At 36.9% G+C, this 18,056-nt stretch overlaps 1 protein-coding gene across 1 annotated transcript in view; it reads right to left on the bottom strand.

Moving 5' to 3' along the window:
* LOC131081067 (vesicular inhibitory amino acid transporter-like) overlaps positions 1-18,056 on the bottom strand; it is a 53,433-nt gene that overhangs the window by 19,839 nt on the left and 15,538 nt on the right. Inside the window, exon 2 of the mRNA XM_058019924.1 lies at positions 4,651-4,889. Within this exon, the coding sequence (XP_057875907.1) occupies positions 4,651-4,889 (239 nt within the window). The remainder of the gene's footprint in view (positions 1-4,650; positions 4,890-18,056) is intronic.

Genomic DNA, 18,056 nt, shown 5'->3' with positions numbered 1-18,056 from the left:
AATAAATTTGCCAGTACTGCCAGTGCATTTCAGCTAAAATCACACTCACTATTTGGAATTTTTATGTGCACCACAGTAGTCCTAGTATCTTGGAATTTCACTTTATGCTATCATTTTTTGACGTTTCATTTGGAAACTCAATTTACTTTTTGGCCCTAGTTTAGATATCAGCATTGGGCATCTCCCTTCAATTCTCAGTACCACATCTTGATAGGAAATGCAGAAGTTAGTTTCTCTCAGATGTCTATAATTTAGTTCAGAGTACGACTTTAGCTTCAATGCATGTAATTTCAGCTTCAATATATAATGTATAATTCAAGGAAGTTACTGCTTTGTGCTCACGAAAAGATTGACCCTTGTTCTCACGTCTGGAAAATAAATCCTTAAGATCAAGTGCCGCAGTTAAAATCCAAGTGGCTATTTATCCAAACATGACTAAATAATTTAAGGTTCAGGATGAGAAGATTTATATAATTATTCATCTAATGATCTGCTTTCTAAGCACATGAGTATTATATTTAGAAAATGCTTAAATTTTGTGTCAATAAAGCTTAATGTGAGGGGTGTTTGGACACCCCTCAGATGTTTGCCTTTATATCTTCAGAGTCATGTCTATTAATTCTGTTCTTCAGCATCAATGTGTTTTCCAGTTAAGTGTTTAGGAGCTGTAGTTACCCTAGTTAAAATGAACTAAATTGAAACCCAGTACAGAAATATTGTTATAAAGGCATGCAGTGAAAGATATATGGATATTCAGGTTTTAAAATTGTGGTTATTGAAGTCTTGAGTCTTTTCTAAACTAATGTGTAATATACAGAGTATAAATATAATGAGAGTAGTTATGATTACTGCTGCAATAATTGGTAATTTATTATTGATGCATTGAAAAATAATGATTAATAATGCTAATTTAAGTATTGTTATTCCTAGAAGCACTTACAGTAGTCAAGCACTCTAGCGTGTTTCTCTGATCATGGAATAAGAAAATTTTGCCTGCTGTAGATATTTCTAATCTTTGTACAACCTAGTTTTTTGCAAAAGGAAGAATATGAATGTTGGCAACGTTAGGTATCAGATGCATCAAATCAAAGAAAATGTTCAGCACGATTTCACAGTGTTTTAGTTGGAAAAGACTCTAAGATCAACAAGTCTAGCCTTTGACCGATCACCACCTTTTCACCAAGACCGTGACACTAAGTGCCATGTCCAGTTGTTTCTTAGACACCTTCAGGGATGGTGACTCCATCGCCTCCCTGGGCAGTCTTCTAATGCTTATCAATTCTGTCAGTGAAGAAATAATTCCTAATGTTCAACCTGAACATCCCCTGGCACAGCTTGAGGCTTTGCACTCTCATTATGTCACTGCTTGCCTGGGTAGCCCCATGCAGCTACAGCTGACTTTCCGGTGGGTGTAGAAAGTCACAAGGTCCCCTCTGAGCCTCCTTTTCTCCAGGTTAAACACCCCCAGCTCCCTCATCTGCTTCTCACAGGACTTGTGCTCCAGACACTTCCCCAGCTCTGTTGCCCTTCCCTGGACATGTTCCAGCACCTCAATGTCTGTCTTGTAGCGAGGGCCCCAAAACTGAATGCAGGGTTGGAGGTGTGGGTCCCCCGTGCCGAGTACAGAGGGACAATCGCTGGCCTGGTCCTGCTTATACAGCCCAGGATGCCATTGGCCTTCTTGGCCAGCTGGGCTCAGCTGGCTCATGTTCAGCTGCTGTTGATCAGCCCCCTTGGTCCTTTTCTGCATTCCAGCGAGATTTGATACATTATGTTTTACCAAACACTCAGAGGAAAATGGTGTAATTATATTAGCCTGTATTTTAAAGGCTGTTCAGACATCATAGTTCAGAAAGTCAAGTGAAGCTTTCTGGTTAAGTGGTTGACTTTTTTCAGTGTTAGGTCCTCCCAAGACCTAAGTGGAGATTGACTCACAATGGTATAAACTACAGCTATAAATTACACAGTATAAATTATAGGTGAGATTAACATTATTTCACTGCTTTCCATTATTTCACTTCTCCTTCTCTCTAATTTTTTTGTCCATTTTCTTGTGTCCCTTCACAACACAACATAATGAATGCCTTTTTCTTTTAGCTTGCAAAAATCTTACTACATGTGACTGGCAAATAAATAGTCTTTGTCCTTTGGTTCTGCTGTGAAATACTGTACCATTAGAATTTAACTACCTTCTTCTTTGTGACTATTACTTTGCTTATCTATCCAGCTCCACTGTAGAAGTCATTACAAATAATTTTGGCCTTTTACTGCTACATACAAACAAATGCAACTTGCATCACTCAGTGAGATGATCCTGTACATTTTCCCATTTGAATTAACTCAGCTTTATGGTCTCTGTCCTCACCCAGATTAACCAAACACAGGTTTTGATTTGCCTGTGCAGTGCTGGAATACGAAACATGTTTCCCTGGAAACTTAAATGTCTGAAGCAATCATTTACACATACAGTATCAGCACCAAAAGTGCATATTTTTCCAGTTCAAGTTAAGAACAAAATAAAAATATCTTCTGTGTTTGTTTGAAAAGATATATTTAAAACACTGTGAGGAATACCTTATATTTCATTTCAGAGATCAAATATTTAATTGTTCCCATAATAAATCTGGATTGCAAAATATTTTCTTTTTTAGACTAATTGTATTCACTGGAATAACTGTTCAGAACATTTCAAAATTCTGCTGAAATGTTTATCTCTAATTGCCATGCAAAACACTTCTGCCCTTTCCTCTGGGTAGGGCAAAACAACTGTCATTTTATCAAAGATTGTCTTCACCTGTCAAGAACGTTTGGATTGTTTTAATCATTCTGTTCACAACTCTGACTTTCTTTTCAAAGCTATTCATAGAAATTTCTTTAAACTGTTGTTTTCTACTGACAGAGGCCCATTCAATATTCCCCTCTCTCTCTCCTCTCCTCTCCTGCCTTTCCCCTTCCCTTTCTCTGCTTTGTTTCAAAACCAAATTACTTGCTCCCAATCCCAGGTATTGGGAAATAGGAATGATACAAATATGTGTACATAGATTCAAATACACGATCGCACGTGCACACAGTTTAATAGTGTGTCATTAGGGCACATTGGTTATATTATTAATAAAACTGCAGTTTCCAGGCTTTGCAACCTTCAGCCTACCTCAGGAGGAAACCTCAATACAGCTGTAGTCAACTGCTTTTTAATGCTAATTTCTAAAATATTTTACCAAATTAGAGTCATAGTAGGAAACACTCAGCATACAGAGAGTTTTGAGTAGGACCATAGTTACTGATCTGTTTGGATAATTTAGCTTGAATTTGTCATGATTTTTAAAAGGCAACTGCATATTTGATTGTGTTTTAAAATATATTATTAGTTTATTTTTTAACTGAAACCTACATTATTAATAATTAACAATAATTCTGTAAACAACAAAATTTAGGATTTTCGGCACTTTCATGTATTTACAGAGGCATTATTATTTTTTGTTTTTCAGAAAGGGGAACGATGGTTAGAGAATATGATTTGCCAAAAGGTCACACAGAAAATATTGACAAAACTGACTTCCAGAATGAAATCTTGGCTTTGGTGAAATCAAATGCAAAACTCAGAGACAATGGGCTCTCATCCCAGACTCCTGTTCTGACTAGATGCTGCTGAGGGAGTTTGAAGATAAAATGAGTTACTAGAATGCAGTTGGGGTATTTTAGTACTTTCACACTTTTATTTGCAGCTGAACACTTTCAAAGTATGATATGCTACAGTGCCCTGTTATTGCACTGGCTCTCATGTGGTGGTGCTCATGTTTGAAAATACACCAGGATTAGAAATATGTCCTTTTTCTCCTCCTTTGCAGAGCTGAGGGATGAACTGGATACGTAAACAAATGTTCATTGGCATAGTCAGACTTGTGTGACACTGGAAGGATTATTTTTCTATAATTGAAGTGGCATAAAAAAGTGTTCAAGTAACAGTTATTGGGACTTAGATGTGTCAGTGGATGCTGCTTTCTTACTATGTCAGACAGAAAGTTAGTGGTAATGATAGAATTATGTAAGGAAATGAATCATGAAAAGTGAGAAAAAGATTCTGAAACATTTAATGCTAAATTTAAGGATTTGGAAAGATAGTCAAATTCCACACAGAATGCTGGGACCAAATGCTTTACGTCTATTCAACCTATTTTCTTTAACACTGACAAGTATTATTACACTTCTTGTGCTTCGTGCTTCAATTTATTTCTAGTTTAACTTACATGTCAGTAAATTTATGTCTGACGTCAGTCTGGCTCTTACCATTCTCTTTTTATTAGATATTTACCTCACATTTCTATAAAACATCTCTGTCACTGAATTCAAATATGCTTATTAAAGATAATGTTGGCACTGCCAAAACAGGTGCAATCACCACCCTTTCAATTTTACCTTATTTAAACCCTTTTTAAACTTCAGATAACATATGTATAATTTTTCCCTTTGGAACTCTGTTTTATCAGAGTGCTAATCTTATGCAGAACGATTCAAATATGTGAGTAATAAATTCACAGAAACCTTTTAGAATACACAAAATGATGGTACAGCAAAGTAAAATACAGCAGGCTAAGAGATGACCAGGTTTTTCAAATGATGAGTGGAATAAGTGTGGAAATAAAAGGTTACCTGAATGGCATTTGTTACATTCCATCCTGCTTCCCAGCTGGTGATCAGTTTGACCTGGGCATGTGGCAAGGGAGCTGGGGACTTGTATTCTGGATCCTCGTGGCAAATATCAAGCTCAGATTTCAGGGGTGCATCTGGTCCCTCTCTGTTCTCGCTGTGAGCTCTGTTCAGTTCATCGCTTTTAGCAAAATTCACGTGCTCTTCATCAGTGTCTAGGCAGCTGTCCCACCTCACCAGTCCTAAAAAGAGAGATGGTGTTTCTCTAAAGCATTTGAAAAGAGATGAAAAAGTCTGCTTCAGGTGAGCCATCCTCAATACCAAGTATAAAAGTAAAATCTTTCATTACTTGTCTTTACTTCTTTCAGCAGTTGTATGTTGTCAATCCTTTTGGTAGGTTAGCCTTGATAGTGTAGCTGTGATTAATGGAGTTGGTTGTCTTTAGTTCATTTATTTGTGGCTGTTTCAAATAGCAGCTAAAGAAATATCTCCAGGGTCTTCAACATATTGCCCAGAGTAGCATGCAGCAAGATTTAGTAGTCTGCAAGCTTCAATTTACAATTCAAATTGTTTTTCCTTTTACCTATGGCATCTATGTAGATCAGTCATTCATGAAGTGTCTACAGGTGGCTGCAAGAATCTTTCCCTGGAAATTATGCATGTTTCTAATACAAATAAATAGTTCTGCCAAAAGGAAAAAAAATGCTTCATTAAAAACTAGAGCTGATGGACTGACTGCTAAGAATATGCATGTAAACAAGTTTGCTTTTCCAGATGTGAGACTTTTCTGCTGCGTTTTAGTGTCTACAGAGGTCAGTAGAACTTTAAAAATGTTCTTAATGGAGCTTAAGTATCATGAAAAAGAAAAGTAGCTTGTTTGTAACTCTATTTAGTTGTTACCAGCAACATTTAGGGGAAAGACCTAGAGGTATGATGATACACTTACTTTATGGATATGACTGATATATTATGATTACTCACACTGCAAAATCCTAAAACTAATATTTACAAAAGCTTTCCCTCTTGGCATGGCCCATGGAATTTCTGAAGATAGGTAAATAGAGAGAGAACTGGGTTACACAGTTGTAGGCTTATTTATACCCACTTTCTTTAGTTATTTGCTATAACTGCTCTATGTTCTCCTTCTCTCTTTCTTTCTAGAGACTACTGGGTTTTAACAGCTAAGCTGTTCTAGATTAACAGCTGAATAACTGGTACAACACTGCTGATCATGCTGAAAAAAGTGTTCACTTATAAAAGGCTGGCATGGGGACTTTGGAGCATGTAGGGTCAGTCCTTGCTTGCCCTTGTCAGCCAGCGACAGTCCTTGTATGCCCTAGCATGTCCTTCGCGCTAGAAAAAATTTCAGGAATTCTCAAAACAATTTTAGAAGTTTATATTTCTGAATAAGAATTCTAAACCAATGATTTTCTGCCATACTGTATGTATTTATGACCTACAGTCTCATTAGAAGCTCTCAGAACTTGACCATTTCCAAAATGAATCATGAAGGCCTTGTTGTCCCTTTTTCTTAAGTGCTAGGGATTAAATAAACATGGAGACAACCTTCACTGATCTGTCTTTTACAAATTAAGTAAACCTGTCAACAGTATCTATAAAGTGAAAAAAATAACGTTAGCAATCAATCACATGGGTAACTTTGCTAATACAGAGAGAATGGTCTGAGATGCACAAATGGAATCCTGTGAAGTGGTAAACACTATTACATATTTTCAGTCTGATCGGAAGCATTACTTCTGTTTACATTTTTGGAAAGGACTAAAAATGTAAATGGATGTTTACATTTCTGGAAAGGACCATTTTGTTGTCATTGGCTGTATCTAGTGCAGAAGGCACAACATCATGAAACAGATAATTAACATTTAAAAAGACATTTTTATCAATTAAATGCAGATAACCATTTTAACATCCTGAGGAATTGAATTCTATCAAATATAAATGTTGATTGATACAAATGAAGTATTACATAAGAAATTACATTGTTGATTAGGTATTAGTAGGATCTTTATTTTCTATTCAAAATAATTATTGAGTCAGCTCTTTGGTGGGGGGTATTTATTTTTCTTTGTTTTAGTTTTATTCTTTATTTTTTTAAATTTTTTGTTTGTTTTTCCTTGTAGATTAGTTAGAATTTCATGCAGCTAACTAAATCAAGAGAAGTGTAAGCAAGTTTAGAAACAGAGAGATATCTCTAGGTAGAGAACCATTTATTTTGACTGCACAGGCTTAGAGATGAATTATCCAGTTTTATCCAAGGCCCTCTTACAGCACTGGAAGGAATCCCATTTTCAAATCTCTTATCTGCCAGATGCATCCCATCCAGATGTCAGAAAAATTAAATAATAGTTAAAATTGTTTTCTCACAGTTACAGAGAACTTCAAAAGTAATGTAAAATCTCTTTTTAAAAAATAGCTTTTAGTTGGTTTAAGTTCACTGCTTCCCTACTGACCAAAACAAAGGCAAGTAAGTCTAAAAAGTTTCCAAAATAATCTGAATTTAATAAAATATTTATATTAGCTATCCCAAACTTGGTATACTTTTTGGATTACTTGTTTCAAAGAAATATTATTATTCATTTCTTACATATAGCATAGCACAGGACAATCCCACTCATCATTGTACAATATTTATTATTATCTATGTCTAATGTCGTTTAGAGATCCTAGCAGCCACCTTTGGATTAAGTGTCTTAAAATCAACTAGTAGGAGACAGCTTTTTTATGAAAGGTTTTCAGTTTAACAAGTGAAGACAGACATGGCAATCTAGGAGTCTATTCTTCTTCATCTGCTGGGCATGGCTTTTCTTCCTATATTTCATTCCCCGCAGCTTTGGTTTTTCCAGCCAGTAGGGCAAATTGTGCTCTTAGTTACATCACTGTACATTTACTGATTCTTTCAGAGACATAAATAATGAACAAAGGAAGATATATCAAAACCAGTTTTATTATTGCATTAAAAGCTACTGTCTGGATGAGTACAGTAAATTTCATATTTATTGTGCTACTTCCAAGCCATCAGAAATAAGCAGTAAAGGCAACAAATGAGAACTGGAATCAGTTAAAGGGTTCTTTACTTTTCCCATGCAGTAATTCTGCCAGACATTCTTTCTACAGATGTTCTTTATCCACACAAGTCAGTAATTTAAGTTTAATTAAATGTTCTCTCTCATCTTAGGAAAAACTTCCTGATTTATGGTAGCCCTGTAAGCGTGGTTATCATTGTCCTTGGCACCTATTCACCTATTTCTATTTCAGTACCTAACCTAAGATTCAGATTTTCTTGGAAAGCAGCAGACTGTCACTGTGCATCATAAGGTTGACAGGGCTGAATTTCAGGAGCAGGAGGAGCACATGAACATGCTTGGAAAAGACATCCTTCTTGGTCAGCAGAACTTTGTAGTGCAGTTGCTTATGCCCAAGGAAATAAGGTCTTCAGACCTTCCATTTGTGCAGGCCATGGTCTTATTCAAAATTTATTTGACTGTAGAACCCTTAGTTATACCCATCAGGAAGGGTATTTCAGAGCCATAATAAAATGCAGGCCAACATAACAGTTTATAAGCCTCGTATACTTTAATCCTACATAGCAGTGCATTTATTTAATGTTGAATCTTTATAAGCTCACTTTTGCTGTGGGACGTGGGTTTGGTTCAAGCATTGGGGTAGTAAGAATATTGTTGCTACTTAGCACACTCTTTCACAAGGGAGAAAAGTTCTCTCCGCAAAAAAGGAATAGTCACCACTGTTAGTCCTGAGGGTAGCTTGGGCAAACACAGGCCTTCCAGGTATGTGAGATATTTTATCTAGAATAATAAATAAATGCTCAGAGGATACATACTGCTATTACTTCCCATAATGGAACCAGTTTGCAACTCAGGGGCTTTTTCAATCTTTCCATGTGAATGTGCACTAGGCCTTTGTATAAACTTGGATCTGAGAGCATGAAAATCTTAGGCAAAGCTAGACCTGTGGTGTCTTCCCATGGAACTCCAAAGCTGTATGGTGGAGCAACCAGGAATGGAGGTGCACTGCTGAGTGCCTGTGTTACACAGTTTGGGTGCATCCTGACTATCCCAGAAGCTCAAGAGGGCCCTTTTTGGTAAAGAAACTCTTTAGATGTATTAGTCCAGGTTTTGGTGATGCCTGAATGACTTTAAACTAGAACAGAGATCACAGTGCAAAATTAAAAAGTACCTAAAACAAAAGATTGTTCAGTTTGACAAATATATCCAGAAAAAATTACAGACTATCCATCCACCCTTTAAGTGGTGAAGGTTAATGATGGCTTAGATGGGGAATTTGTTTTGGTATTGAAATAAAGATTTCATTTCTTGGTACTGTGGATCCCTAACATAAATATTTGCAACAGGTTTTTTTTAATACCTTTAACTGATGCTTCTTTGAATGCTCAGGTTTCTTAGCAAAATTAATCTACAGGTGTTTCTGCCACATATACAAATTTGAAAAGCAGATGCAGAAAATGCACAGCACCTGATGAAAGATAACATTAGGAATCAACTGCATGTGTTTGAAAAGGTTTCTTTGCATTCACTTATGTTAATTTTTATGCTTTTGTAAGGATTTTTTGTGGAGTACTCTCTGCATATTACTCTGGCAACTCTTTAAACAGTTATTCAAAATTATGTTCAAGCATGTGAATAGAAAAAAGTATATGAGTGTAAATGCATGTGGCACTTTAGAGGAACATGAAAGATGACTTACCTGTCCTATGAAGATAAACTGTAATCCAGAGAAAAAAGGATTATTGTGATGCCAACTCATAAAAAAGGGAAAGAATGGAGTGGTTACACTGAACAGATGAGTACTTAGAAGTTTCTTGAAAGAATTTGATTGCAAACCAGAATTTGTAGAGGACCTTTCTTGTTAAAGAAAGAGAAGACACTATTCAAAACCTAAAGGACATGGAAAGAATTAGGCCCATAGAGAAAAAAGAAAACAGTAGGAATGAAGATTGTTAAAAACATAGGTCTGCATGGTGTAAGAGAAGTTAAGAAGATGCATAGAGACAGAAAAGAAACTGGAAAGATCAAGTGCTCAAGGACGGGATGTCATAGTATAAAGATTTTTGTTACTTTACATAGAATGCTTTCTAAGACATGCCACAAAATCTTCATTTGATTCATTTGAAGAATCCACCAGATTTGTGGATTCTTCTCTGAGTTTCTCTAAGTTCCTACATGCTAATATTCTTTCTATTTCTTGCATTAGAGAGAAAGAGAATCAGTTCTGGCAATTTTCACAGTTAAGGATATTCTGCTGGAAGAAGAAATGCAATTTGTGAGGATCAGAGAAAATGCCAGGTAAAAAGACAGAAAGATACTTCATCATGAGTGGCTATTTAAACCTATCCCAGGGATGACCCTCTAGGAATATCTGTGCTACAAATCAAGCTCTCAAGAGATGCACATGCTAGAAGTTAGCATTGACCTTTATTGAGGCCATTTGTACATATGTACCATGATGTAGTCCTTAAATGTCTAGAGGTTTATATTTTCCCATTGGCTAGTTCACTGAACAGAAATCACCATTATCTAGGAAAGGATTAGCATTTATGGGGCTAAGATGGCTGATGATATCCAGAAAAGACAAAGCAGTCTTATAGCTCTTGGAGAAATGTATTTTCTCTCTGCCTGCAACACCTAAGTTACATTTTGGTGAGTTGCATCATGGTGTTTACATAAATTAATATGGATGGGATTCCTCTGTGCAGCAGAGAAATTTTATGAGCTACCCATTTAAGCCCCTTTCATATTATCAGTAGAATAAAACAGATGCTGCTAAAGAGTTGTTTGTCTCAGCTTAAAGTTGGCGCCTCAAGCAGGTTGGATGCCATAGGTCAGTGGCATGAAATTGCCTGTTTTCTCCCTCTGTATAAAAGGGAAATCTTTAATTACTGGCTCGGAGTTCTATACCTGTCTGCACTGTAGTCATGTGAAGGCAGGTGAAGTGAACCCCATACTATGCATTTCCTGAATGATTATTTAAATTTGTAACTGCTGCTACAATGCAGCCCATCTTACTGCTCTCACCAGCTACTGATTAAATTTGGCATTAGAATTTATCAATAATTTTGGCATTTTTTGCCAATAATCTGTGCCAATAATTTGTTCAGACTTGTAAATAAAAGTAAATTAAAATAATTTACATTTAAAAGGTTACATTTAGTAACCCTATTGCTAAATGTTATAGTAGAAAAAATTCAGTCATTTTCCAAAGCAATAAGCACAATATTTGAAACCTAATATATTTGGAAGTAATTTGCTCTCATTGATTTAGGAAGTTGAATGCTTACATTACTTAAATTGTCACCTTATCATCTTATGAAGAGAAGGAATTTCATGGTTCTTGAGTGCAAGGATGTGGACTAAAATGTGATTCTGAATAACTGTCTGCTATGTGGAGACTATCCCTTGAGCAAGGATAAGATAGGGTGAAAATACGTGATTATGTAGTAAATTACTATTTTAATGATGCATAAAGGAGCTAAATTAAGGTTACAACAGCAAATCATAAATAAAGTTTACAGCTCTTCAGCACTGCCTTTTCAGGTTCACTTTTACAACAGAGACACCCTTCACAGAACTGGGAAAGGATCTCAAGTTGTGGGAAATATCTGTGTCACACAGCACTGGTACATATACAGTGATTCAATGGCATAATTCTTTTATTGGACTGATGAACTAATATGAATTTAAACTTAAATGACAATAGTAGAAGGTATGTTAATTCAGTTTTTTTCTTGTTCTGCTGAATTTAAATGATACTTTTACAAAAATAAATATGTATTTACAGTCTAATTTTAGATGGTATGGTAAAAGAACTATCAGTCACAGCATATTGCCCTTTAATCCAACAAGACATATATTAATAACACACAACTAGTAAATAATCTGTTGTATCTGAAAAAATTCCATGATGTAGGTAGGTGGGCAGTGGATGGTGGATACTAACATTCTTCTCCCGTTCCTTGTGAAATGAGCTGTGAAGATCAAGAGTTTGCTACCTGGAAATGTAACATTCAGATGAAGCAATCTGCCACTTAAGGGAGAAGGACAGGAAAGCAATAAAGCCCATCTACAAATAACAGGTGAAGTTGATGGCTACAATTCAAGTTGAGAAAGTTGTTGAGAAATAAAATTGCCATGACAATGAAGAGCATCAATTCTTTACATAGCACAAAAAGTTATTGCTTCCACTTCTTCAGAAATAACTGAGATGTAAAATATGAAAACCATGCTAGATATTTTTGTACATATGTTCCACAGCATAATAGATTTAAAAAATATATTGCCTTCAGGAAAGCAAATGTGTTTCACCAGAGATGAAAAATTTTGTGTTTATTTGTAGTCTCCCGGGTCCAACTGTATTGCCTCATCAGCAAGTTCTGCTCCCCCCGTGCTCATCTATAGCATCTGCACTCATTCTTTACAGGAAGAGTTTCTTCACCTATTTTATGTCTTCATTATAGGTATTATCTTCAAGGAATCAATAGAGGAAGACACAGGTGTAACTTATATGCATGGCATTATTGTCATCTACCCGTGCATTTCATTTAGTGTTATCCATAAAATCATAATTTTTAGGAGCAGTTGAAATTACAGAGATGATTACTTAGTGTTGTGATGCTTACAGTCATTTGGAAACTAAATATTTTCCTCTCATTCTTGATGAGATACATTTTAGACTTTGAAGGATGATTTCTCACAGTCTCTTACATTTATTTTTTTAAGACAAAGTTCAAATAAATGGATAAATAGTGAAATAGCATAGGTTCACAATACAGACATCCATCAACGAAAAAAAAAAAGGAAGTGCTGCAAAACACATTGTTGTCCTTTGCTGTGAAAGTTAAAGAGATGCTCTAAGGTGTTAACTTGTTTGTATTATGCAACTGAAATTCTAATTATGCAACTGAAATTCTAATCTTACCCAGATCAGAATAAGCAGTATGGAGTAATTAAATCAAGATTATAGAAACTTTTACAGGTGGTTAAATGAGGATAAGCAGAGAAAACAAAAGAAGCAGAAAACAGAAGAGTAGAACCTTTGCTGTTCCTCACTATAAAACTGCTGTGCTCTTCTCCCTAGATTAGAAATGCATCGAGCTTCAAGTTTATCTCTGGCAGTTTATCTCTACTGTTTTTCCCCTTTACCAATGATCCTTCCTCAAGAACTCAATTAAAAAACAAGGCTTTTTATTTCTTTTTGTTTCATCCTTTTGTCTTAATGATTTTTTTAAACCACTTTTGCTTTGGGAAGTGACAGTGTCCAATTCCAAAATGCATTTCTGATTAAAAATATATACCAAATGTGGCATCATTCAAGTCTCCGTGCTTGAAGAGTAACCATATGAAATCTTCATGATATTTTCACATTTTGTGCAGCTGTTGGTAAGGAAACATGAGAGAGGAAATAGTTTGTTCATGAGAGGATCATATAGTAATTAAAACTAAAATTATCTACATAAAACTAAATTTTAGAATAACTTTAAAGTTGCTAGGCAAGAGGAATGTCAGTCAATTCCATGCCTACCAGTGTGATGCCAGCACCAGTAAGAGATGTCCAGCATCTGGAGAGGGATCAGGTCAGCATGAGAGCACCTGAAAAGCATCACAAAGGAATTTCAGCTACTCCAGCTGGTAAGTCAGCCTCGTGAGCTATGCAAAGGCACATAGTATGGGTCATAAACCAGAGGTGTTAGAGTTGTGCACACATCTGCAGGGCAACGATCTTACTGGCATTGTGGAGGCACCAAAAAGGAGGGGCTGGTGAGAAATGTGAAGCCTTGGCCACAGAGACCAACAAAGGGTGGAATCTGAGGTCCTTGGAGCAGTGGAGGATGGCACACAGCAAGCTCACTACCCTGGATTTCAGGCTTGGTAGAGTATCATGGGATAAAATCCTAGAGGGAGAAGGGGCCCAATAGAGCAGCTTAATCTTCAAAGATCACCTCCTCCAAGCTTGGAAACAATCATCCCAAGAAAGAGAAAGCCAGGAAAAAATACCAGGAGGTCCGCAGGGAGGACCAGGAAGGTTCTGGACAAAATCAAATGCAAAAAGGAAGCCTACAGCAGGTATAAGCAAGGTGACCTGGACAGAGAGATTGTCCAAACTGCCAGGGATCTGGCTAGGAAAGTTAAAACTCTAGTAGAAATAAACCCAGTCAGGGACATTCAGGGCAGCTTCTGTAGAAAAGAAAAGCTTCTGTAATGTTGGTGATAAAAGAAAGACTAGAGGAAATGCCAGCTTCTTCTTCTCTTGTGCAGTGGATGATTTGAGCCTTTGTCTCTGCAGAATCATTGTGAAGATCCTGTTAATCTTTTTCACGTTTACTGATACCATTCATTCTTCTTGCCTTCTCCTGTTGGGAAGGCAGGTTCTGAGCCACAGCACATCCCCTGCAGGCAAAGACACCACCTTGCCCTGCTCTGGCCCAGGGAGAGGCACCAGGTGCTGCCTGAAGCCCCAGAGACCTGGATGGCCACAGCTGCCCCTCAGAGCTCTGAGCCAGGGCCTCTGCCGCACCACAGCTGCCCGAGCTGCTCACAGGATCTGTGCTCTGTGGCACATGCCCAGGCTTGTCTTCCAGATCCATGCTGCTTTAGGCAGCTTTGTGACACCCTTCCCGAACTCTCCTGCACAAAACAATGTGCCATTAGTTCCTACTTGATGCACGGCGGGTGTGGTAGGTGGCTTGATCGCTGTAGCTCTGCGGGAGTTTGACACTCCATAACCAGGAGTCAGTTGCAGACAAAAGCTCTAAGCGCCTTTTGAGCAGGAAAGACTAGAGATACTTTTATAAACTGAGTTTGCTAGATGCCAAAGCCTCTAGTACTCACACTTTTCCAGCAGCAGGCGGCATCTCAAAATTCTTAGACAAATTCCTGGAAGTTCTCCAACCAACCCAGGCAAGAAAAGAAGCCCAGAAATAGATGTGCAAAGTGTTATGGCTGTTAGCTGCCTCTGCTGCACCCTGGGCAAAAGGAGGTAAAGTTTAAACAAATTAGCATTACTTAATATAGCTCTATAATGTCTATTTCTGGAGTAAGACTGAGTCTTCTGCTTTATACTTTACTGGTGTGTATACTATAAGACATCAAAAAAAAAAAGTAAATAACTTTACCTGAAAGGAGTTTTATTTAAAGTTAATTAGCACAAAGGAGTTTTGTATCTTCTGCATGAGCAGAATGCCTGAACACTCTGCTTTTCTTAACACTGTTATGAAAGTTGTGCAAAGGAAGTGTTGAGAAACTTCTCTCCCACATTAAACAACTAAGATGCTTTCTCTTAAGCAGACCATTATTAATTGTTTTCAGAACTATTTCAGAAGATTGGTTCATGCATAAAAATGCATTTAGTCAAGGATTTCAGGTTTCAGCAACTCTGCTTAGAAAAGCTTTATAATTTTTCTTCTTGAAGAAAGATCTTTAATTACATTGGAGCAATAGAGTGGGATTTATGCATATATTCTAATTTTGTACTAGTAAAACTGAAAAGCTCTTCGTTAAAACCATGTGGAGAAAAATCAGACACATGCCAGCACTTCATTACTGAGAAATAGCAGGAATTGTGTGGTGGCTTATTATCAGTATTACATAAATAGAAGGGCACTCTACATATTGCATATGTCGACACAGTCTTTTAGATTAAAAAATAGGCCAATTTTGAGAAAACAGTAGAAGGTGCAAATTAACTCAATTAAACCAAACCAATCTATTCTACATTAGCACCTTACTACCTGTTTAGTAGAGCAAGCATAATAATAAACATGTTATTTCTAAGTTAAATCTGTATAGATATCTCCATGTACAGACATACATGAAAAATATAAGAAGAAAGATCAAGATTCACTCAACCTCAACATAATTAGATCTAAATAATCACCAAATAATATTCTGAGATAATATAATTTTTCATAATAACTGCATGCTTATAGCATGATCACAATATATGGCATGTTTTCTGTTTAAACAAGAGCCTTTATGGTGAAGGGTTTTCTCATGTTGTAAACAAGAACAGCTGGTGCACAGGCTGTGTTACAACACACTGGAATAGCAATACAATAGATTTATTGTTACTTCTAAAATTGTGTATAAAGAAGTCATTCATATTTTAAACACAGAATTACTGAGCACTTCTTGCCAAATCGCAGACCCTCATGAACAATTCCCTTTGAGTCCCAAGCACATGACTTTTCACTTCTGAGGGTCAGTCCGTGAGATGATGAAATAATTAAGACTCATTAAGGGGTTGGGTATGTAGAAAATCCAGCTGCTGACTCCAGTTTCATAGAAGGGAGCTGAGTAAACGATGAATCTGAGCAGGGTAGAGAGAGGATAACAGTAGAAGTTAGAAATGAGAATGGAAAAAACAATGTGTCTCTGAGTCTCTGCTGAAGCTCACATTTGGCCAACTCCTGCAGCTCTTTCTTTGTTATTGAGATCCTTTATATTATACACCTAGCCATAAAAAAAGGATATTGCTGTATATTCTAAGTGAACCAGCTCATTAAATGTAAAGAGAGTTGACAAAGTGGTTTGATTATGGGGAAGATGTTTTTGTGGCTGTGTGTGTAAAATACCTAGCTCATTATTTTTAAGTAAAAAAAGCAGCCTAAATTATGCATAACACGCATATCATTGCATGATTAAACAACATAAATAATTTTATAATATTTTAAATATCTCATTTTTACCTCTATCTGTACGTACTTTTAATGAAAAGTATTAATGAATTTTTTAAGGGTAACTTTAAAGTAGAATGAGAGACTGATTAAGATGAATGAGAGACTTCCACTATCACCAGTTCTAGTATTGTCCTATTATGGACAAATTTCTCATGTAATTTGTTTCTTACACTGATCAGATTTGATTTTAAGCTTCTAAGGTTTCTAGTCTAAATTACTCCTAAGAGAAGAACCACTGAATTATAGAATGGTTGAGGTTGGAATGGACCTATGGAATTCATCTGGCTCCCACCCCTCTGCTCAGGCAGAATCACTTAGGGCTGCTTGGCCAGGATCATGTCCAGATGGCTTCTGAATAAAAGGATGGAGACTACACATCTACCTGGGCAACCTGTGCTAATGCTTGGTCATTCACAGAGTAAAAAAGTGTTTTCTGATGTATTCACAGAACCTTTTGTGTTTCAGTTTGTGCCCATTTCTTCTGGTCCTGCCATTGGGCACCACTGAAGAGGGCCAGGATCCACTGATTTTGCACCCTGCCTTCATATATTAATAGGAGCCCACCTCATCCTTCTCTTCTCTGGGTCAGGCAGTCCCAGCTCTCCAGGTTTGGCCTCACAAGTAAAGGAGAGAGATCACCTCCCTTGACCTGAGGTCAACACCTTGTCTAACACACCTGAAGACATCCTTAGTCCAGGCAGACAGTACCCACTGCTCTCCCCTCATCTACTTGACCAGAAATTTCACTGTAAAAATGTATCAATTTGGTCAAACAGGAATTTCACTTAGTGAAGTCATGCTGGCCATTCCATATGATTTTCTTGGAAATAGTTTCCAGGATTGGCTACTCCAGTGCCTTTCCAGGGATCAAGGTGAGACTGATTGGCCTGTAGTTCCTTGGATCTTCCTTGCCCTTCTTCAAGATAGGAGTAATATTTCCTTTCCTGCAGTCTTCAGGTACTTTTTGCAGTTGCTATGATTGATTGAAGTTTATCCAGAGATAAACTTTGATCAATGACATCAGCCAACTCCCTGGGCATCATCATAGGTGCATCCCATGGGCACCCACTGACTTATGCACATCCAGACCATCAAGAACTCCAACTATTATTACTGCAGTTAGAGCAGCAGTGAATTTGTGGGTTGTGCTCCTCCCACATACAGTGTGTTTGCTGATAGAGATAGGCAAAGTTAAACAATAAGAAATGCATGCTAAAAAAAGTAGAAGAGAGAAGAGAAATGAGAAAAATTAGGGACCAATGAACACCTGTCATTCTGTGATACCTTTAAAAGTTATCTTCATCATTTTTCCCAACTGGAAGTTGTTAGCTGCAGCTGAGAGAAAAAGGGCTGAAAACCAATATTGGGTTTCACACAATGTTAGCCAGAGGAATGGCAAAAAATACCTATTGATATGGCTGGTTTGCCTGGAAGACACTCTCAGTTTCTCAAATTTGTAATAATAATTACTGGCATATACAAAAAATCTGCAGTAAAAAGTTGTTGAAGTAAATTGCTGTTGATTTAAGGTAACACATCCCCAGAATAGTGTAATTATCCCTATTATCGATATCATATTTTTTCACAATAAACTAACAAAAGGACTGAGTCTTGAATGCTGAAAACACAACCCAACTTTCACTTCCTAGGCAGAGACCAGGAAAATATTTACTTTTACTAA

Source organism: Melospiza georgiana, chromosome 3 (genome assembly GCF_028018845.1).
Source record: "Melospiza georgiana isolate bMelGeo1 chromosome 3, bMelGeo1.pri, whole genome shotgun sequence".
NCBI classification, from domain to species: domain Eukaryota; kingdom Metazoa; phylum Chordata; class Aves; order Passeriformes; family Passerellidae; genus Melospiza; species Melospiza georgiana.
The sequence above is the reverse complement of the archived record's forward strand: the minus strand, read 5'-3'. Positions and strand labels throughout refer to the sequence as shown.